General features: G+C 30.7%; 1 protein-coding gene and 1 long non-coding RNA gene across 2 annotated transcripts; both read right to left on the reverse strand.

Moving 5' to 3' along the window:
• Nucleotides 1–4,610: 4,610 nt before the first annotated feature.
• LOC111714427 (uncharacterized) lies at nucleotides 4,611–6,637 on the reverse strand. Its single transcript, XR_002767977.1, has 3 exons — nucleotides 6,548–6,637; nucleotides 5,901–5,942; nucleotides 4,611–5,822 (listed from the first exon to the last, which is right to left on the reverse strand). It is a non-coding gene; the product is annotated as an uncharacterized LOC111714427 (long non-coding RNA).
• Nucleotides 6,638–6,838: 201 nt separating this feature from the next.
• Nucleotides 6,839–24,286, reverse strand: LOC111714468 (uncharacterized). The gene is made up of 16 exons (XM_023489581.1): nucleotides 22,689–24,286; nucleotides 19,698–19,742; nucleotides 17,910–17,958; nucleotides 17,460–17,526; nucleotides 15,735–15,803; nucleotides 13,554–13,611; nucleotides 12,986–13,034; nucleotides 11,934–11,980; nucleotides 11,580–11,722; nucleotides 11,128–11,221; nucleotides 10,640–10,722; nucleotides 10,557–10,584; nucleotides 9,455–9,516; nucleotides 8,911–8,989; nucleotides 7,590–7,628; nucleotides 6,839–6,937 (listed from the first exon to the last, which is right to left on the reverse strand). The coding sequence occupies exons 1-16, from the start codon at nucleotides 22,749–22,751 to the stop codon at nucleotides 6,839–6,841; spliced, it is 1,074 nt and encodes a 357-aa protein (XP_023345349.1). The 5' UTR covers nucleotides 22,752–24,286.
• Between the last annotated feature and the right edge of the window lie 73 nt (nucleotides 24,287–24,359).

Below are 24,359 nucleotides of genomic sequence, written 5' to 3' on the forward strand. Positions count from 1 at the left end.
AAGGAAAGGACAAACAAAGGACAGGACAAACGGAGGACAGGAGGACAAACGAGGACAGGACAAATGAAGGACAGGACAAACGTAGGAAAAGCGAAGGACAGGACAAACGAAGGACATAACAACGAAAGACAGGACAAACGAAGGACAGGACAAACAAAAGACAGGACAAACGAAAGATAGGAAAAACGAAATACAGGACAAACGAAGGACTGGACAAACAAAAGATAGGACAACTAAAATGATGGACAAACGAATGACAGGATAAACTAAGGATAGGACAAACAAAAGAAAGGACAAACAAAAGAAAGGACAAACGAAGAACAGAACAAGCATAGGACAGAACAAACTAAGGATAGGACCATCGAAGGACTGGACAAAAAGAAAGAAGGACAAACAAAGTGAAGGACAAATGAATGACAGGACAAATGAAGGAAAAGCCAAACCAAAAGAAAAGAACAAACGAAGGATAGGACTAAACCTAGGACAGGACAAACAAATGACAGGACAAACGAATGACAAGACCAATGAAGGAAAGGACCATCGAGGAAAAGGACAAACAAAGGACAGTAAAAACGAAATACAGGATAAAAAAGTGCAGGCCAATGGAAGGAAAGGACAAACAATAGACAGGACAAACGAAGGACAGGACAAAAGTAAGGCAGGACAACTGCAGGGTAGAACAAAACGTAGGGCAAGAAAAACAAAAGACGGTACAAGTGCAGGACACGAGAAACCATCAGGTTGCACAGATAAAGGTATTACAAATTCCTATTTTCAATTGAATTAAACCCCATCGTGGAGATTTTTTTTCTTTGAATTCCCTTTCAATTATTTTAACACGAATTAATAACACTGTATCAATGTTTTTTATTTTAGATTTAGGTTTGGTGACGACAATTTCTCGACCAATCATTGCAACGTATCATTTGAGGAGTGTGAGAAAACATTTTAATAAAACATTTTCCTGGTACTGTTTCCTGGTACTATTTCCTGGTATTGTTTCCTGGTCCTGTTTCCTGGTATTGTTTCCTGGTACTGTTTCCTGGTACTGTTTCCTGGTACTGTTTCCTGGTACTGTTTCCTGGTACTGTTTCCTGGTACTGTTTCATCCACGACGGACATAGATTACGCACTTCGATTTATTCAGCAAAGATTATTCTGTGAACTAACTTTATGTTTCAGGTACTTGGTTCTTACAACAAGTTTCTTTAGATTAAAAGAAAAAGTGTATCATTGTGAATTGGAGATGCCCTTTTTTAAATGGAACTTAGAAACTAGAAGTGCTAGAGCAGACAGACTTTATTCGGCAAAACAGTACATGCAGTAATTGCAGTACATACAGTAGATGCAGTACATGCAAAATATGAATCATCCCTTTTCTAAGAAGATTAATGAACTATGGAGATACTTAACCGCAAATCTTTTCAAAAGTTAAATTTAATCTAATTTGACTATTCTCATAAATCCATATTTCAAGTTCTTTGTCTAACTCTGGTTTCATTGTCTTCCCTTCTCTCTCTCTCTCATTTCTCATTTCTCATTAGGGTTAAACCATTCTATCTTCTTTTATAATTCTTTCTCGAATTGTTCTAAATGTTGGAGCTGTCTCCGACAATAAATATCAGGATTCTTTTGTTTTAAACTTTTCATCATGTCAACACATTTCTCAGTTTAATACAACTTCTCCACAGAATATAATGATAATTAGACTTTATACATAAATAGATAGATAGATAAATTAATACAAGGATAGACAGTTTCATAAATATACTAGGCTTTCAGGGCGCTTTACGCCCTTCTTCTATTTTAATTGTAAAACAATAACATATGAAAGTTTGCGGATTTTATGAAATTAATTTTGTGGATTTTCAAGATTTAATTAAAATCGAATTTTGTTGGAGGCTAATTTTTGAAATTTTGATCATCCATAAACCTCTCTGGGGTCATTTGAGGACCTACACAAAACTTTGGCCCGATCGGTTCAGCCGTTTTGACGTTTATTGGATACAAACAGACAAACAAACACCAAGATTGACAAGCAAAGTATATTTGTATTGATAGTTAGATGTCTTGATAAAGGAATTAAGTCTTTGCCACAAACTCCAATTTTCTAATCTATATATCTTAACAACCTGATGGTGAAAACCTTTGATATTTCAAATTTAAATTGTTTGATCTAACAGAATTCATTATTTGAAATATCTAAGGTCTAGACATTGGTTTGCAAAGATTAGCAATTAGATAATTAGAGTTTGTGCTAAAGACCATGAATAGACGGATAGCTGGATAATTACTGATACGGACAATTAGTAAGATAAATAGATAGGATAAATGGATACATTTTAAAATAGATAAATACAGTGATGGATAGATTGGTAGATAAATAATTACATTTAAAGATGGATAGATGAATTGAAAAATTATTAAATACATAGATGAGTTGGAGTACAGCTAAATGAATAAATATAGATATTGAGAAATGGGAACCCAGCGCTGCCCAGGTTACTCATAGTTATTCCCGTCGTTTACTCGCACTTGAACAATTTTACCGGGAAACTAAATTTTCGCTATTAAAGTCGACACACTCAACTTACAATCTCATAACCAAGCTAAGAACATTCCCGTGGGTCTCCCGAGATCCCCAATCAAAATTTGAGGCAAAACAGATACAAAGATGGATGGATGGGTAGATATTGATAAATACATAGATAGATAAATAAATGAAGAAATTAATGGACGTTTCGATAAATAAATGAATAAATTAATTAGTAGATAGTTAGATAAATAAATAAATTAATTAATTAGTAGATAGTTAGATAAATAAATGAATAGATTAATAGATAGTTAGATAAATAAATGAATAAATTAGTAGATAGTTAGATAAATAAATGAATAATTTAATATTTAGCTACGTAAATAAATGAATAGATTAATAGATAGTTAGATAAATAAATGAATAGATTAATAGATAGCTAGATAAATAAATGAATAAATTAATAGATAGTTAGATAAATAAATTAATAGATTAATAGATAGTTAGATAAATAAATGAATAAATTAATAGATAGCTAGATAAATAAATGAATAAATTAATAGATAGTTGGATAAATAAATGAATAAATTAATAGATAGTTAGAAATAGATTAATAGATAGTTAGATAAATAAATGAATAAATTAATAGATAGTTAGATAAATAAATGAATAAATTAATAGATGGTTAGATAAATAATTAAATAAATTAATAGATAGCTAGATAAATAAATAAATAAATGAATAGATAGTTAGATAAATAAATGAATAGATTAATAGATAGCTAGATAAATAAATGAATAAACTAATAGATAGCTAGATAAATAAATAAAAAAATTAATAGATAGTTAGATAAATAAATGAATAAATTAGTAGATAGTTAGATAAATAAATAAATAAATTAATAGATAGCTAGATAAATAAATGAATAAATTAATAAATAGTTAGATAAATAAATGAATAAATTTTAATTGATAGTTAGATAAATAAATGAATAAATTAATAAATGAAATTTAAGACTTTTTTGGTGCCAGATCTTTACTGTTTAAAGGATGTTTGATTAGAACCAATGTATAGTGAACACACCAAATCACCTTTCGATCAGCTATGAATGTTTTTTAACTAAAAAATACTGAATAGATTTCTTTTATTCTTTGAATTTTTAACAAATATTTAACAAAGAAACAATGCCATAAATTTTGTAAGAAGAAATTGTTGAAATATTGGAAACATTATAATTTATAAATCAAAGCATGCCGTCAGCAAGGATATAATGCAAGGAAAGTTATTTTAGAGGTGTACGCATCTTTTGTACTGATGTGTACTGTCACTGGGTGGTAATGTAAACACAAGACGGATGTCGAAGCCCGACATGGGATCCATCTTTCACATGAAAAATCAATAAAATATTCTGGTCATAGGAAACTATTACGTGAATTATCAAAATTATCAACATTTAATGTTTTTATCCTCCTCGGAAACTAAACGAACCCTGATGCATCTTTTCTTGTTTACAAATTAAACTTTCTTGTTTACAAAATAAACATTTTTTAAAGGGATTGTAGGCGTAAGAAATGAGCTCCCAATTACACAGTGTTGTGTTCGATCCAGAAAAATACTCTTTATATCTCAATTTGACCAAACAAATTTCTAGTAGATTATCTAGAAAATCTTGGAACTCTGACATTTTCCTTTCATTTTCTCTGCAGCTTAAATCCGCAAGTTAGGTTTACAAAAACCCACAACTGAAAAAGAATTAATTCTAATTTAGAAAAGTAGGGATATTTCATTAATCCTTGATCAGACAAAGGTTTAGATGGAACCGATGAAAATTTAAGGAAACTCGCTGAAACGTTAAACTTCAAGGTAAAATATATATTTTGATAAATCATTAAAGAAAGTAAGGGGGGTTCGCCAATGGGGGGGGGTATTGAATTCAATATCCCCGGTGAGGTTCATATTTATAGTTTGATATATATAGATGGAGGATGGTTCATATTAGAGTTTGATATATATAGATGGAGGAAGGTTCATATTTATAGTTACTATCTTTTTTTAATTAATTGTTTAGTTTTGAAAATATTGTATAAACTTTATTTTTTAGCTTGTTATTTCTTACAATTGTTTACAAACAAAAATTTTGAATTTTTTTCTCCGAACAATTAAACTTCTTCTCATTAGAAAACATAAATAAAAAGTTGTTAATTTTACAGAGCACAAGACAATCTGGATGCTAGAGTAGAAAGGGGTAGTGCACGGAATCTTTATAGGTGTAATTTTAAGGGACCCTCCATTTGTAAAGTGATGTTTCCGATTCACAATAGTTCACAATTTGAGTTCAACGTTTTGTTCCCAACGTACGCTAGTCTACACTCTAGGTTTACTGCAATTTGAACACCATGCACACACGGATGCGATGATCAGTCCAAGGTTTAAAGGGTATCGATGTAATTTGGGCATTCCCCTCTTTAACTGGAGGATGCCTTAAAATCACGCATACAGTCCCTTTAACTAGAGGATGCCTTAAAATCACGCATACAGTCCCTTTAAGAAAAGCACGATACAATCACTAGAAAGGGACAGTTCCTGGAATCTTAAAATTGTATTTTATTCTATGACACATGATCTCCCCGAAGAAAAGAAAACAAAATATCATGAAAAGATAAATAGTAATGAAAAAACAACTTTTTTGGGGATTCTCCATAGAAAGTAAATTGGAATTTGGAAAGAGCTGATTTAGGAGCTTGTTTAGGACGGGTATGAAAAAATAAATTGAGTATTTAGATTGTTTTTAAGAAAAGAAAGAAAAACAATTTTAGAATGGGTTAGGAAGGGTTAAAGAAGATTGAATGGGTTAGGAAGGGTTAAAGAAGATGGAATGGGTTAGGAAGGATTGAAGAAGATGGAATGGGTTAGGAAGGATTGAAGAATATGGTATGGGTTAGGAAGAATTGAAAAAGATGGAATGGGTTAGGAAGTATTGGAGAAGATGGAATGGGTTAGGAAGGATTTAAAAAGATTGAATGGGTTGGGAAGGATTAAAAAGATTGAGTGAGTTAGAAAAGATTGAAGAAGATTAAGTGGGTAGGAAAGACTGAAGAAGATGGAATGGGTTAGAAGGAAGGTTTAGAAAAGATTAAATGGGTTAGGAAGGATTCAAGAATATGGTATTAGTTAGGAAGGATTGAAAAAGATGGAATGGGTTAGGAAGGATTGAAGAAGATTGAGTGGGATAGGAAGGTTCTCTCTCCTGGATGTGCGAGAGCTCTTCTCCAATGTAACCTGCCTGTTCCTAAAACATTTAAAGTTAAAAAATGAAGAAACCCCTTTAAATATAAATTGATTAAAGTGATTTTATATATTTATCAACCTTCCACCTCTCCACCAAACTTCAGATCTCCCAATAGCAAATCTGGAATATATTCAAAGATTAATAAGAAATATTAATCAATTTAAAAATTAATCAGAAGATTAATACAAAATTTTCCTCTTTAAAATAAATGTAATACAGAAAATAAGATTATTTTATGAAAAGGAATTGATCATAATTTTCCTCTAAGAAAAATATCCTTAAATACTGTTTAAAAATACATTAACATTTTATTCGAAATATCGGACAGAAATTTAGGGCTATAGAAATTTGCGCGTTATTCTTACAGATTGTTCAGAATTTCGAGATTATTTCGGTAGTTTGATATTCCGAACCAAAATGTTTGAACAGTGTAAAAAAGGATTTTTTCGGGACAATCATTCTCAGATGATTTGTTGTACAAGGAGCTAGGAAGAGGTTGGTTAATTAAGAAAATGAGACCTAGCTCTAGAATAATAAAAAACAGGCTGTTCTGACGAACTTGGGCTCGATAAAACATGTAAAATTCTAAGGGAATTATGTCTTTGCCACAAACTCTGATTTTCTAATCACTATATCTTTGAAAACCAGAAATATAGAGATTAGAAAATTGAGTTCGTTGCAAAGCCTCAGTTCCTTTATATTTTAGAATAGTTTAAAAAAAATACTTTTCTGTCTGAAGCCCATGGACTTCTTGAACTCTAGAACAAGGTTTGTGGTGTCCATGCTCTGTTTATCCATCTTGAAGAGGAACTCCTGCAAAACCAAACAAATGTTTTCATAGGAATCCAAACCATAGTTTTAATAGGAATTCAGCCTAAACATGTTTCAATAGAAATCCAAACCAAACCTGCTCCAGGGAAACCAAACCAAAGTTGTTTTAGGGAAACCAAACCAAACCTGCTTTAATAGGAATCCGAACCAAATCTGTTTAAATGGGAATCTAAACCAAACCTGTTCTAATTGGAATCCAAATCAAAACTGCTCAGGGGAAACCAAACCAAAGTTGTTTTAGGGAAACCAAACCACAACTGCTTTAATAGGAATCCGAACCAAATCTGTTTTAATATAATATTAATGATAATGAAAATAGGGATAAAAAAAGTAACAATAATAATAATAATGATAATGATAATAGGGATAATAAGAATAACAATAATAATAATAATAATGATAAACATGATAATAAAATCTATATATATATATATAGTAGTAATCTCTGTTTGTTTTTGCCTCAAATTTTGATTTGGGAACTCAGTAGAACTATGGAAATGTTCTTACAGTGATAACCAGAAAACTATGGAATAGAAAAACGACATTAAAGCTTGACTAAAGTGTATTTGACGTTGTTTAAAAGCAAATACTATAAAGTTATTAAATCTCATTACACTGCACAATTGCTGTGCCCTATGCTCATTGCATTATTTAAAGTCATAACTTGAGTTTAAAAGTCGACTTCATATTCCAGAGTTTTCTGGTTATCACTGTAGCTTGATGATTTTTTTAATTAAGAAGTTTGACTTTTATTGATAAAGTTTGATTTTCCAGAGAAAGCTGGGTTCCCAAGCTAGTAATAATAAATTTTTTAAATAATGATAATAATAACCTTTTTTACCCTGGAAAGGGAAAGAGGAGAAGGGGGGGGGGAAGGGGGAGGGAATGGTTTTATTCCATTATGAATGAATATAAAAAGCACGTGATAAAAATTACCTTGATGTACAAACTTTGACTGATTTCTATCAGAGAATTCTAAAATTAATTATAATCATGAATATCACTGAATGGTATTTTTCGATACATGTTAATAACTCTAAAAAACATAATTTATGACGACTTTGATGAGCTATTAAAACTTATTTATATCTAAAATGTTGGAAAAATAAGATAAATATAGATCGTGTGGAGAACTTGTAATGACGAATGTTTGATAACGTTTAATGTCTAAATTATTAGAACTCATGATACGATGAATCAGTTTTGCGTCATGTCACTATTTTGAAACTTGTTGACGCTTTTAGAAGATTTTTTACTTTTAAAATCTCTAAAAATCAACTAATTTATCGTTATTTTTAAAGCGTAAGTTTATTTTTTAAATTTTCCGTTATCTTTTTGTTCGGTTCATTTCGTCGATTTTAAAATTTCTAGTATTATTATTAAAATATTCCGTTCGTTGCTCAGCCTGGTCCTTTTGTGAACCTACTTTTTCTGTTATGTTTTAGCTGTTTCGTCTACCATATTCAAATATTTATCTGCTGTCCTGTCTATTATACACAATTATCTATCTGTTGTCCCGTCTACTGTATTCAAATGTCTATCTGCTGTTCCGTCTAATGTATTCTGACATCTATCTGCTGTCCTATCTATTGTATGCAAACATCTATTTACTGTCCTGTCTATTGTATTCAAACATATAGCTGCTGTCCCGTCTATTGCATTCAATTATATAGCTGCTGTTCCGTCTATTGCATTCAAATATCTGTCTACTGTCTCGTCTATTGTATTCAAATATATATATCTGCTGTCCCGTCTATTGTATTTAAATTTATATATGCTGTTCAGTCTATTGTAGTCAACTATCTATCTGCTGTCCCGTCTATTGTCTTCAAAAATCTATCTGCTGTCCCGTCTATTGTATTTACATATCTATCTGCTGTCCCGTCTATTGTATTTACATATCTATCTGCTATCCCGTCATTGTATTCAAATATCAATCTCTGTCCCGTTTACTGAGTTCCAATATCCATCTGCGGTTCCGTCTATTGCATTCAAATATATGTCTACTGTCCCGTCTATTATATTAAAATATATATATCAGCTGTCCCGTCTATTGTATTTAAATATTCATCTGCTGTCACGTCATTGTATTCAAATATATATCTGCTGTCCCGTCTATTGTGTTCAAATATTTATATACTGTCCCGTCTATTGTGTTTAAATATAAATCTGCTGTCCTGTCTATTGTCTTTAAACATCTAGTTGCTGTCCCAACTACTTTTTTTCAAATATCTTTGACGCTTATAAAGAAACTCACCGGTAGTTTACATTTGTGTACGATTATTGACATTTTTCCTTCCGAATCTATATATTTCAGCGCTATCTGTAGTTCTATCCTAAATAAAAAAAGAAAATTGAAGATTTTGTTTTCAATTTTATTCTCAGCTAGCTCTTAGCATTCTTGTTTTGTAAATTTACACTTTTCTTCAGGGACTTAACATACTTTTAACTTCCATAAAGAACGATAAAGGGTGTCTCAATCAAAATGATTAAAAAATATCCTTTAAAATCTTGATTTATTATGAATTCAGAAATGGATCTTATATATCAAGGAGGCTTCGAAATTACCACAAACCTGCCGGAACAAATAAAAAATAGATTTAAAGATGGTCGTAATCCCAAAAAATTGAGTTTTTTCAGCAAAATTTTCTGATCCCAATGTCTTAAACCTTTGATATTTCAAACTATGAATTCTGTTAGATCAAATAATGATCAAAGGTTGTTTACACCATCAGGTGGCAAATAGATAGGAATTAAAAAATTTGAGTGTGTGGCAAGCGTTATCTAAGTTTTGAATATACCTTTTTATGTCATCCTCTATAAAGGTCTCACTGGTATCATGTCTTAGAGCACACCGTATTATCTGAATTTAAACGTTATTTCAAGCGGTCTTTGAGTTTAGATTGGCATGTCTGATTCACTAGCTTACCATTTAAACCTTTATTTCTGCTAAATGAATGAATCATTTTTATTTTAAAACCACAGTGTAAAATATTCAATTTTTAGAAGAAAAAAATAACAATATCTTCATCATCTTTGAAAAGGTAATGATTCATCTCGTTGTGAATTGTTGGCCCAGCCACCATAGAAATTTTGCTCATTGAAAATTTCATCAACAGTGTCCGAATTTAATTAATTTAAGCCACGTCTTAAATCCCTGAAAACCGGTTTTAATAGACCGCCGGCTTAAATCTTGAAAAATTTAATACAAATTTAAGTGGAACCAACCATATTTGAGCGGCGGCTTAAATTTAAACCGCGGCTTAAATTCTTTAAATTCGGCCTATAGTAAAGATAATATTATTCTTTAAAAAAAACTTGAACAATTTCAGGATATTCTAAAGATTAAAACAAAAATTGACGATCATGTTCTTATTAAGCTCACAATCTACATACTTTACTTGTCTGTTTGTTTGTTTGTTCTTAACCGATAAATTTCAAAACGGGTAAACCGATCGGGACCTAACATGACCCCAGGGAAGGATGCTCAGAATTACAAAAAATGTCTCCCAAAATTTTTGATTCTCGTAAAATTATAAAAATCCACGAATAAGATTGTAAATCCACAAAATTGTTTATCATTTTTATTTCGAAAAGAGAGATTGAGCAGCAATTAAAAGTTGAAATAAAATAAATGTACTGGATAATTGTCGAAGGAGAATCTGAGCCGACCAGGAAAAGATGAAAATTTCATCAATTTAACATTTTAATGCGATATTCTAAAATAAAATATTTGGGATTTTAATCAAAAACTTAAATTAAAACCATCGTTATCCTTTTGTAGATAACAAATTACTTAATATTAAGTAATCAAATCTCACTTGAAACTTATTTTTTACAAATCATAGAAAATTTACACGGAAAGAAATTTGTAAAGTTTGTAAATAAAATAATAAATATTACCAGATTTTCCCCATACGCTCGAATAGTTCTGAAATAAAATAAAATGATAAAACTAAATCAAATCTTCTTCGTAAGAGGAATACCTGTAGAAATTTGTTAGAACTCTTGGTTTGATATCAGATTCATAAACAACCCCCCACAGGGAAACTGTTCTGCTTTCTTTTATCTAAAAAAAGAGAAAGAGATTGAAGTTTTGCCACAAACTCCCAATTTCTAATCATTACATCTTTGCAACATAATGACGCATACCTTATGCCTTTTATTTTTAAAACTATGAATTCTGTTAGATCAACTTATCTAACTTTGAAATATTAAAGGTTTAGAGCATCAGGTTGCAAAGGTATATGGATCAGAAAAATTGGGTTTGCGGAAAAAACTCAGCTCCTTTATCTCAATACAAAAATTGGGATGTGCGTAAAAGGTAATTTTGCAACAGAAACTATTGATTAATGCTGCAAATTATTAACATGGACAATGTTTATAGGATTTACAAAACACCGTTGTTTAATTTGATAAATATAAAAAAAAAATTATTGATAAAATTGAGAAAAATAAAAATTATGAAAATTACATTGAAGAAGAAATCTTCATTAAAGTTTCTTTTCTCCTCCCCGAACTGTGTACTGGACTGAAAATTCTCTCCAGAACCAGGCAACAGTTGAAGCCTAGATCAACAAAACAAACCACTGTAAATCAATCAATGCAGTCTAATCAATTATAAAACAATCAACAACTTATGTATTTATAAAAAATCGGTGATGATGATGGACCAAACCTCCTAGAGTAAATAAAGTAGTTTCACATTTTATTGAAAATATATTTGAGTCAGTTCTTGAGATTGTTTCTGTCATGAAGATTCAAAGTACAGGGTAACCCACAAAGTACAGGGTAACCCACAAAGTACAGGGTAACCCACAAAGGATGAGACTATTTGCGCTTTATAACGACATTAAATTTACTTCAGTATTACTGTAAAGTTGTATTCCCATTTAAGAGTTTTCTGGTTATCACTGTATCTTGTACCTGACATATATCCCGATATTATTGTAGTCTCCTGAATTAAGTTTAAGTTTCTTTAAGCGTATCTTGAGAACTCCTTCAGAAAAGTTGGCAATAAGGTAAACTTTGCCAAACAGCTCGTCCCCTGTATTCTCCTGGTTTATCTCCTGAAAAATAACAACGTTTTTAAGATCTTAGAATTTTATCTATTGCTTAGAAAATCATGTAAGTATCGCCATTTATCCCTGTTCTTACACTATACATGTCTGTTTTCCCATTTTCTATAAGGGGGATGTGCCACCCCCCCCCCCCCTCTTGAATATTAAGAAGACCACTTGGACCAACTTTAAAAAGAAAATTATTTTTTGAAATATTTACCCCGCTGCTGCTGCTCAAGTAAAGGCTTGGATTAAGTTTACCAGATTCTGAAATAAAATAAAAAAAGTTTTTTTTAGAAAAATCTTTGGATAATAATTTTAAAATTTGAAGAAGCTGGATAAGTTAGTTTAAATCTTCTTTAAAGGATTCCCCGCTAGTTAAATTCTAGATTTAGATTTTTTTATTCCTTTTCTCAACAAAAATAACGCAGTTAGAAAATGTATAAAAATCCTAAAAATATTTTGTCTCCCAAATTTGTGAGCATGAATTTAATTCAAAATTAAAACAGAAATACTTTTTTAATATTTTGTATCAATGCAGAGTTACCCAAAAAGGATGAGACTTCACACGGAGTTTGAACAATACATTTTTCTAATTCCTTTATCTTTGTACGCCAATGTCGTAGACCTTAGATACAGGGTGTCCCAATAAACATGGGAATTCAGTGACGAATTCGATATCGTCTTTTTAAATAATTCTTGGATTTAGTATAGTGATACCTACTGAGAAAGCTGTAATCTGTAAGAGTTTCGTCTGCTATGTTCACATTTTGTTTGTTTATGTTTTGACTTAGTAATACAAGAAAATAGCAGTATACAAATAGAGTAAACTTGTCCGTCTTCACTGTTCATCTTCCGGAGACATTATAGACACATCTTTGCAGTCTTTTACCCTTTTCATAAAGTAAACTCTAGCAGACATAATAATATTATGGCTTTTGAAATTAGGTATTAAATTGCTAATTCATAACAAAGACGATATCGAATTCGTCAGAGAATTCCCATGTTTTTGGGACACCCTGTAATTCAACCTGTGAATTCTATATTTAGATTTAAAATATTAAAGGTTTACGAACCATCAGGCTGCAAAGATAAAGGAAGTAGAAAGTTTGAGTTTGTGCAAAGCATCAATTCCTTTGTTACTTTATTTGCCATTAAAAAAGACTTTAACAGAAGGAACACTTCAAACATCATATATCGTTATATTTAAATAGTTTTCGGCGAACCCTGCACATAAAATTTCGAATTTTGATATAATCTAAGTTAGAAAACCTGATGTTGAGAGTCGTCTCCCTCTGCTGTATCGAGTGCTGTTCATATTCTGAAACAATTTTAGAACTTGGGTTCAAATCGTTTTTCCAGAAATGGAGAAAATGCTAATTTTTTGTCAACAATGTCTGTCAGTACTCAGTATCATTGAGAAACAAAAATGTAATCGAATGATTGAGAATAAATTGGCTTTAAAGAAAATTATTTTCAATTTAATATTCGAGAAAGCAAATGCATCCCCATCTTTTTGAGGGATCCTTCTATTTGAGGGATTCACAGAAAAATATATTGCGTGAATCCCTCAAATATTACCCCTGAGGTAATAAAAATTTAAAAGTTTTAAAAAAAAGATCCAAAAATCCTCCAAAACTAACAAATATTACCGGGTTTTTAGGCAATTTTAACACTAAACCAGGAAATAAGAATAAAGGGAAGGGAAATGACGCTGGTCTGGCATGAGAAAACCAGTAGAGTAATGGTACAGTTGGTTATCGGGGTTGCCTCCAGTTTTCATTTTAACTGAAGGGTCAATTGAAATTGCACCTACCGTCCCTTCAAGACCGATTTTTACCTTGGTCTCCAATGATTGAGCTCTGCGATGTAATGGAGCAGTGCTGGGTGCAGTGTTCCTAGAAACATAGATTATGGTGCAAGGTGAAGTGTTCCTAGAAACATAGATTATGGTGCAAGGTGAAGTGTTCCTAGAAACTTAGATTATGGTGCTGGGTACATTGTTCCTAAAACACAGACTGTGGTGATTGATGCATTGTTCCTAAAACAAAGATTATGGTGATTCATGCACTGTTCTTTAAAATGAAAATATTAAGAATCCAAAAGATAAAACTTGGCAAATTTAAATATTACTTTCACAGGAATTTAAAGCTTAAATCAGTTGTTTAACCAAGTTCAAATTAAGCCAAATCATTCATAAATTCTTAACTCTGATATGCATGATACAGAACCGGATAAATCTAGTATTTTTTGTCCATCGTTTTCCTTTTAGTCTTATTCATTTATTATTTATTTTTTAAAAGCTTCTAAAGAATCTTGCATTAGAATAAGAATGGAGAAAATAAAGAAGAAAAGGTTTTAGATTTCAAACCTTGAGTCTTACATGAATGTTCATATTCTCTAATTGGAAACCAATTTGATACTAATGATTTATAATTATTCTGAAAATTAGATACTCCATTAAATGCACAAATGGAAGATGAAATTGCTGAATAAACCTGAAAATTGACTGAATGAGAGTTAATTGTTTTATTGTTTTAGTCTGTATAAGATGAAAATTAAACATCTAGGAACGGGAAAATTCCAAACTTGAAAATAAGAATTTCTAAAAATGAACGTAAAACATTTATAGGCTAATTGTAATCTGATAAAGAAAATTATGTTTTTGGTCACTTGCCTCAAACCTAGATTTTGTAATCTTTATAATCTTTCCAACCTGATGGTGTAAACCCCTAGATACATTAGATCAAGAAATATATAGACCAGGAACCGCCGTATCTCATGCGTCAAATCCGTGTACTGCAGTGGGAGGAGATCAAAACAAAGAATTCAGGGGTAGCGCATCATTTCTGAGGGAAAAGGGCCCAAGGGGTGGAATAAGAATTGCTATTGCTATTATTTTCCATAATGACGCATGAGATATGGCGGTTCCGTCTATATATTTCTTGATGAACACTGTAAAACTGAAAATAGTACAACTCCTTGTACATCGTGAACTCGTCATACAAAAAGGTCAAAGAATACGTTACATTTCTCAGGGTCAATATGTAGGAATCATTCTGAATTGTGTTTATAACATTACAAAAAAAACCATACATTTTTACGGACTACGGAATGTGAGTTGTACTTTTTCAATGTTATACTGAATCGAAGACGGACGTAGCTAATACAGAGCTAAATTCAAATGTTCTACTTTTAGCTGAAATATTACGGCATGGCGAAGACGACATGAACTATCTAGTCTAGTTTATCTAGGTGTAAACCTTTGATATTTAAAACTTTAAATATCTGAACTACCAAAATCATATAGTTTGAGATACCTAAGGTCAATGTAAAGATGTAAGGATTTATAGAATATCAGAGTTTGAGGAAATATTTTTTTCTTCATTGGAGCAGCAGCTCATGGAACTAGAGTTTAGCAAAGTTTTTAACCTGCTTTTAAACAAACAGCATTTTAGGCTTTCAGGGGACTGCACAAAATTGTTTTAATACATTTAAAAATATCTCTGAAAATTTGATTTATTTTTACATATTACACTGTGCAAATTCTTGACTATAGCAGTTGACATATCCGGACCTGAACGATTTTTAAATTCTATGTTAACTATGCTTTGTTCAAATTTATATCTTCTGACTTTATATATTTTCATTAAGCTTACTAAAATATAAGATTTTGAATTACGTCAGATTTTTGTCAGTCCTCCTAAAAGCCAAAAAAACTTGAATATCTATTCTCTAGATGAAATGCCTGGCGTTGCCCGGGAATTAAATTCAGTTGTTGTTGTTGCACATGATACACCCATGGTACCTTGCTAGAGCTATCATATATAACATATATAAAGTATTCACAAATGAAATGTTTTGAATTTTTATTTTATCAAGATTATGTTTCTGTAATGGTGATACAATAAAACTTCAAATCATGTTTTGAAACCTTATTTTCTTCTATATATGCAATGTTTATATATATATATATATATATATGAGCCAAGTGCTTGCAACTAGATTATTGCTTTATAACCTGGTGTAGAGAGAGTATGGTTGGTAGGGTAGGTTAGGCTTGATGATTGTTGGAATACTCGAATTCGAACTAGAATATAAATACTCGAATTCGAACTAGAATATTAAAATATATAAATAAAGAAACTGTTTTTCCATAGATTCTTGATATTTAAAACTTCGATATTTTTTTCTGAAGCCATCTTAGCTCTCCTTTTGCAGTTAAGTTCTAAACATTATTATCACTTGATTTGATTTTATTACAATTTTATTAACAACTCCGATTCTTTTTCCTATTCGTNTTGATTTTCTAAGACATTATCTTATTCCTTATTTTTCTTGGACATTATCTTATTCCTCATTTTTCTTAGACATTATCCTATTCCTCAGTTTTTCTTAGACATTATCCTATTCTTCATTTTTTCTTAGACATTATCCTATTCCTCATTTTTTCTTAGACATCCTATTCCTCATTTTTTCTTAGATATAATCCTATTCCTCATTTTTTCTTGAAAGAGACTGAGCCCATGTATTAAATTCTCAGTTTGTAATTCCTATATTTTCGCGACTGAATGGTAAAAATCCTTTAAATATTCGATCCAGCAGGAAATGGTTCGAAACGTTCGAAAAAATTCAAAATTCAGGATGCAAAGACTTAAAGATAGTAAAATGAACGTATGAGAAGAGTAATTACATCCTTTCCATCGGAATTGCATCTCTAATATATAGCTAAAATATATGGAAGCGTTTTAGGTCATAAATCAAAAAGAAAATTATCAAAAAAATGTTTGCGATTTGAGATACTCTTTTTGACAGCCATACCATTATATTTTAAATAATTTTTTTCAGACGCAGACCTTAAGCTAGGTTCCAAACTCGACCCACCCTATTGTTCAAAAATCCAAACTGGTTTGTTTTGTGTGAAACCAGTTTGTTTTGGTGAACAGATTTGTTTGTATATTTAAACCGGTTTGTTTTGTATCTAACCAATTTTTTAAATATTAAATCGGTTAGTTTAGGATTAAACCAGTTAGTTTAATATTAAACCAGTTATAAAGTGATCGTATTTCTAAGGGGGATTTTATGGAATTGACCAATTTTTAGATTTTCTTTCTTTATTTAAATCCATATTAAGTGTCTATTTAATTATCAATACTAATATTCAAAAATCTACATAAAACCACCCCTTAGAAATACGATCACTCTATATACAAGTGTACAGTGTTAGATACGTAAACATATCGTGATGTATACATCCGACCACTCTATTAATTAATTAATATGGAGGTCAGTTGTGTACATCTGAGCTAAGCTTCACCTCTTCGTTTTATTACTCTATGCCAGTAAGTTTAATATTAAACCAGTTAGTTTAGGATAAAACCAGTTAGTTTAGGATAAAACCAGTTGTTCAATATTAAACCAGTAAGTTTAGTAAAAAACAGTTAGTTTAGGATTAAACCCGTTTGTTTAATATTTAACCGGTTAGTTTAGGATTAAACCAGTTAGATTAAGATTTTGATTAAACCAATTTGTTTAATATTAAACCGGTTAGTTTAGGATTAAACTAGTTTATTTAATATTAAGCTAGTTAGTTTAGGATTAATCTAGTTTGTTTAATATTAAACCAGTTAGTTTAGGATTAAACCAGTTAGTTTAGGATTAAACTGTTTATTTTGTTTACCTAAACCAGTTTGATTGTTTACCTAAACCCGTTTGTTTGTTTACATAAACCCGTTTGTTTGTTTACCTAAACCGGTTTGGAGATGCTGCAGGAAAATTAAAGGTCGGTATAGAGAAGAGGGGAGAACTGGAATCTATAAAAATAATTAAAGTAAATATAAGTATAAACACTTATTTCCTATTTAAACTAAAATAATGAAATTCCCTTTCCTTCTTTTTTTTCAATTGATTTTTTAGCAAAACTTTATAAGATTTAAACATTAAGAATTATTATTGTGTTATGTGGTCGTCATACACTGCAGGGATATCTTTAATTAAGGGATCAAACATTTAAAGTCTGCAGTGAATATCGAGATCAAATGTTCAAGATCAATAATACTTAGTGTCCTTTACACTTCGCTACACAAGAATAATCCCATAGTTCATTTCGAGTATATCATTAAATTTTAAACTACCATTCTTTAAAAAGAAAAAAATTTAATGATTATTTTATCCCTTTAATTTATTTTCATCGGACCTGAAGAAGTTTTTACATGTAGATGTGGGGAGGATGTGTTCCAAGAACCCTAAATATGTTTATCTATTTAATCTATTTATTTATATGTGTATCTATTTAATCCACATATCTATTTATAATTTAAACATTGCATTTCAACCAAATACTAGCAAAAACCTACAGGGTAGTAAGAGCCTTAATTTTGGAAAAATGTTGACGATTTTGAACATTTTTGATATTTATTCACAATATCTGACAGAATGGTGTTAACTAGAGCCTTCAATCGTTCTCGTAAAAAATTATATTGAACTGTTTTAAGTTTTGAAATTCCTCTTATTAAAATAAAGGGGAAGGGATTGGTCTGCTAGATCCTTAGATCTCAATCCTTTTTCTATTTATGGGTCTTTCTTGAGTAATTTGAGTTATCTTTCTTGAGTAAATTTGATTTTCTACAGACATTCATAATATAGAGATATAACATATTGTTAATACTGTTAGAATTAATATTTGGATTAAAAAAATTAATGTTAAATTTTTGTATCAAAGGAATTCTTAAACTTTAAACTTTATTTTGCTATGAAGGCTTTAGTTTACACCATTTGATCATAAATTTCAAGTAGATATAAAAATATGTCCAACATATTCAATATCTGTCAAAATTGAGGCCATAGCTATAGTTTTTTTGGACACCCTACTTCACAGTTTAAGTCAATTACCCTATTTTTTTAAATTTTTATTTTGGTGTAGAATCTTTGTGTGGATTCAATCGTCACCCAAAACAGCTGATATCATTTGGCTCAAATTTTTTGTTGAAACTGCAGTTTCATGACCCAGGATTAAAAAATTACAATCAGAAATGTTTTCAATTTATCTCATTTTTAAACTTCAATCAAAACTAGAAATATCTTGGAATTTGTCCGTTGTTAATCAGTTTGTCTGTTTAATGAATAAATAATGCCATAGAAACATTGATGCGTAAATGAGAGAATTATTTTCATGATTATAGTTAATAATGTTAAGGTCAGGAAATCATGTTCCTCATATTATTAAAGAAAGAAAATTCAATCAAGACTTTTAGATTAATCTTGAGTGTACAAAGAAATCGTATAAATTGTGTTTTTAAAAGATATTGCGAACCCAACTTGTATGCAGTACCGTACAGTTCATCGCTCCCAAGCAGAGAAATAAAGTCTAACAATCCAATCTAAGAATAAAGCCAAACAGTCCAAGAGGATATTGAACCCTTGTATGATTGCAGCCTGAGTACACAACAGCCAAGACCCACAAGGGTATTGAACCCTTTCTTATCTGGTAGATATCAAGAGTACAGTTAAAGAGGGAGCTAGGGGAGGATCAATGCTAGAGAAAGGAGCGAAACGGCAGTTTTATCAGCCATCTTATGCCGAAGAACTTGTCAGTATGGACAAAGCAACAAATAGGAGGAGTTCCATGAAATATACATCGTCAGTTTGTATACTTAAACCTGTAAATATAGTTTGTGTGTAACCATGTGTTTCATTATTCCACTCAATCTTGGTCTTTTACTTTCAGTCCTTCAATCAAGTCTATAATATCTTCAGGTTTTCCTTCTAATCATGAAAATAACACTTTCTTGGATTCCTTTGGTCTGTGATAGCTTTTAAATAAACAAAACAAAAGATTATCAAAAAACGAGTGCTTGACCCTTTAAAGTTTTACAAAACTGGGTCTACTTTTTGTACCTCAAAAAGTTGAATTGGATGTTAAGACAGTTTTGTAAGCAGCATTATTTACAATATTTTAAAAATCAGTTTGTAAATTAAAAATTACCTTTTTCATTTTTTCTGACAGAGGTTCCAGAATCCTCAATTCTATCTACAAAAACATTTACGTATTTTGTTTTATATCCAATCAGAAAAAAACCTTCCTTAAAACATGGAACAAAAATTTAGCATTCCTTTGGAAAAGGCGAGTTAAAGGGAGAAACCGACTAGACCTGGAGGTTGAGCTAAAAATGCAGTATTGGTGAGAAATACTTTTAATACCAGGAGACATTTTTACAGTGTAAAATTTTTTATAAGAGCATAAAGTTGTTTGTAATATTACACCATGGTTTCCTGATTGCTTAAAGAGACTGCAAAGGAAAAATTAAAGTGGATATTTAGGAGTTGATCAAGACCCATGAGAGTTCTATCTGATGTTCCTGTCTCGAGAAACTGATATAAAACTGTGTCAAATTTATACAAAATTCTATATATATAAATTTTTTTTTATAAAAATAGCAGGCTTAAACAGATCATATTCAGCAAATCCACAATGAATATGAAAACAACGATATCCCAGAGGAGCCTAAGAAACTTAGGTTTGCTCCTATTATTATTTGAATTTAATAATTTTTCATTTTTAATAGATATAATTGATAATATAATAAATATTCCCGTATCATGTGACCAGAACTCCCACCAATGGCAGTGCAGTATCATTATCATGTGACTCCGTCTGTATTACGTGACCAGTATACTGCACAGCCATTGGTGGGAGTTCTGGTCAAGTGATACAGACGTATAAATAATATGATCAATTATATCTTTTATAAATGAAAAATTATTAAATTAAAATAGTAATAGGAGCAAACTTAAGTTTCTTAGGCTCTTCTGGGATATCGTCGTTTTCAGATTGGTTGTGTATTTTCTGAATATGATCCATTTAAACCTACTATTTGAATACAAAATTTTATATAAATATTATATAGATTTTTCGCATAAATTTGACATCGCTTTATATCAATTTCTCGAGACAGGACCTAAAATGCTTAGGTTTCAGCCTATACCCCCTTTAATTTTTCCTTTACAGTCCCTTTCATCTCGATATCTTTTCTTTAAAGACATACTACAGCAAGAAAAAAATTTATTTCGAGAAAAATTATCATTGACTTTTTTTTGGATTTTCGCAACCCGAACTAGAAGTAGTGACACATTAATAATCTTTTAAGTCCACTTTACAAAATAAGTTTTTAAAGTCTGAAACGGCGTGAATTTTAAACTTATCTAAATGCATAACGAAATTATTAAACGGATTATTGCAATTTACATTATCAACACAGTTATTAAATTTATGCATTCACTTTTGAGACCTAACAGACTATGAAGAGTTCTCTGAATTTGGTTTGACAAAACCACTTATGCTGTTTTATAGCGCTGGAAATGAAGTATTTTAAAGTTTCAAAGCACTCGTTTCTAATTTGAGTTTAAAGGAGAAATTGACAAAATTGAATCTACAGATGACAATTTTTAATCGTTTTAAAAATCAAAGAGTAAAAAGAAAAAAAAATAAAGAGAAAAAATAAAGTGGATCAACTGTTCGAGTTTATTACATAATACATATACACGTAATTAATGATTAAAAATAGTTTGATGATGTTCTTCATGGATGGTTGATACATATTCCTGAACTAAACAAATAAAAGATACTTATTGTGGATAATTCTGTTTTTAACCCTATTCCTGTAGTTTTTTTTACATAACTCAAAAAGTATTGGTCTGAGGCTGTTGAAATTTTCTGACTTTTCTTACATACCCAAAGCCCTCCCTTTAGGCCTAAAACCGGGCTTTAATACTAACTGCCTGAGTCCTCAGGCACACTGCCTGAATGACTGCTTTTGCCTGTAGCAAACTAAATCTTTGTTTTGACCCACTTTCACTTGTCAGATTTTGATAAAATTTAGCTTTTTGGAAAGCCTATGACATAAGGAAACGGATTGCACAAGTTTTGCGAAAAAAAAATTGCAATTTTTTTGCAAAAAACCTGTCAAAGGAAATTTGCACATTTTTAGTTTTTCTTGATTAAAAATCAGGTTATTTAAAATTTTGCAAATTTTTTTGCATATTTGAAATGGCATGGTCAAGGGCTTTTCAAAAATGTATAATTTGTCATTTTTTGGACAAATTTTTTTTTGCAAACATTTTTACTATAAAACTGGATTTTGCGATAAAAAATTCAATTTTCGCAAATTTGCAAATTTTTTTGCAGATTCTAAAAGTAGAGCACAAGAGCTTTCTAATGATGTATCATTTGTCATATTTTGACATAAAACATGGGATTTAGAGGGGGGGGTCAAATTGACCCCCCCCCAGCGTATCCTGGTTTTCAAGTACCCCAGCGGGGATAGGGTTAATATAATCATCTTAAAATAATAATGATAAATAAAATCAGCAAACATTCAATTTGCTGAAACTGTGTCTAAATGTTTTTTTTTATATTTTACAGTGAGAACCAGAAAACGTTGGAAAAGAAAGACGACTTTTAGAATTAGAGTACGAATTTAAATAGTCCAATGAGTATGACACACAACAATTGTGCAGTGTAAACAGACCGATTTCTTTCAATAAGTGATTTATTAAGTTATTTGTGAAACTATTTGCTTTGTAACAGCATCAAATAAACTTAATTATTGCTTTAATGTCGTCTTCCTATTCCACAGTTTTCTGGTTCTCACTGAATAATTTATCTATATACTGAAAGATGTCAGATGAGGAATTTAAACTAAATCAAAATATATTAAGTAGCTGGAGCCTGGAGCCAACCTTTTTTAGAAGTAGCCATTTTTGTTGAGTTAGTAATACACTTAATTATTTTTCATTCAATTTTATCTACATTTTTATATCAATAAGATCTTAAATTTAGGTTTATTCAATTTAAATCATGCATTTAGATTGGTTTCATTATATCTTGCTTGATTAGATACACAAATCATCACAACATCCTCATTCCTCATGCTTGATAGAACTCCGGTATAGAGAGAGACCACTGTTTTCTGTATACCTCTGTATTAGTTCTTTGTAAACGCGATCTCAGCGTTGTTTGGTAGTTTGTTATAACATTCATCCTACACTCTAAATTATTGGTAAAGTAACAAAAATAAGGACTAATTGATAAACAATTAGGTGTTTTATTCTTCAATACTTAAGTGCACCGAGTACACCAAAACATAAGATTTGGGATTAGGTTAGGGTTTTTATAGGTTAGCGTTTTTAAAAGGGTAGCGTTTTCATCGGTTAGCGTTTTTATAGGGTAGCGTTTTTATAGGGTAGTGTCTTTTTAGGGTAGCATTTTTTAGGGTAGCGTTTTTTATCATGACAAATAGATCATCTAAATCAAATACTACATAAAGGGTCAATCACAAAGAATGCAACTTTAATGACGTTTATAAACGTTACGAATTGGTTTATTTTGGTCAGCTGTATTAGATAAACTCTTTCAACGGCATCTTACATTATATAGCAAAGAGATAAGCTTGTTTTAAACTGCAGGGATGTGTGTAGGGAGAAAATATTTAATGAAATCGTCTCTGAAGTCTCATCCTTGTTGGGAACCCTTAAAGCGCTTTTTTACAAACATGGCAAAAAAATATGACACCGGTCTCTTCGTTTTATTTTTTGAAAAGAAATAAAGTTTTTTCGTTGTCTCATTTCGTTGTCTCAGTGTATAAACAACGTTGAAAATGTATTTAATAAACACGTTTAAGCATTTTTAAAAAATCACGAATTTCTATTTTTATTAAAAATCTTTTTAAAAAAAACAGGCTAAAAAATCCTTTAAATGAAAATTCTAAGCAGTCTAAATTTTCAGATATGTACATATATACTCTTGTAGTCGTAACATTCCAGTTTCCTGTTCTTGTTTTATGTGGTATCAGCTTTCATTTTTTCAATTATTCTTAATTCTATTTAAACTAGTTTTCTATTATTTGAAAACAAAAGAAACCGGGAACGTAATTTAGTTTAGCTATTGATTATACGGTATTCTTAAAGGGACTGTAAGCGCTAGTTCAAGTGACCTTCGCATGCAAAGATGGCTATGCCCGATTTTTAACGGTACCCTTGAAAGCTTTGTCTGATCAAGCATTAAAAATTGATATCCATGCTTTTGTTTTTTTGAACTATTTATTTTCATTTGAGGTATTTCTGCAGAAGATAACTTGCATGTCGTGGACTGAGTATATCTAGAATGTGTTTTGTGGATTTTTACAGAATCGCTTAATTCTAGAAACCTCTTCATCCTATCTCTACGTCTAGTTAACTAAATTCTAATCTGTAAAAATTAATAATCATAATTATTTCTTTCTTTTGAGGCATCTTGTAAAAGTAACTAATAACTCACTAGAACCAAAACTTTTCCCAATCTCATTATATTTGCAATTTGATGGTGTTTAATTTTCCCAATCTCATTATATTTGCAATCTGATGGTGTTTAATTTTCCCAATCTCATTATATTTGCAACCTGATGGTGTTTAATTTTAGATATTTCCAACTCTAACTACGAAGTTAAGATGCAAAATATAGGCACTGAAAACTAGAGTTCTAGGCGAGTAATTAGTAACTACAACCATCAAATAAACACTTTTTGAGAAATTCAATACTTTCATAGGAAGGGGAGGGAGGGGAGGGTTCGAGTCTGAGAAAGTGGTCTCGAGGACATGTATAAAATGATGG

The sequence above is a fragment of the Eurytemora carolleeae genome, unplaced genomic scaffold (genome assembly GCF_000591075.1).
Source record: "Eurytemora carolleeae unplaced genomic scaffold, Eaff_2.0 scaffold165, whole genome shotgun sequence".
Taxonomy (NCBI): domain Eukaryota; kingdom Metazoa; phylum Arthropoda; class Copepoda; order Calanoida; family Temoridae; genus Eurytemora; species Eurytemora carolleeae.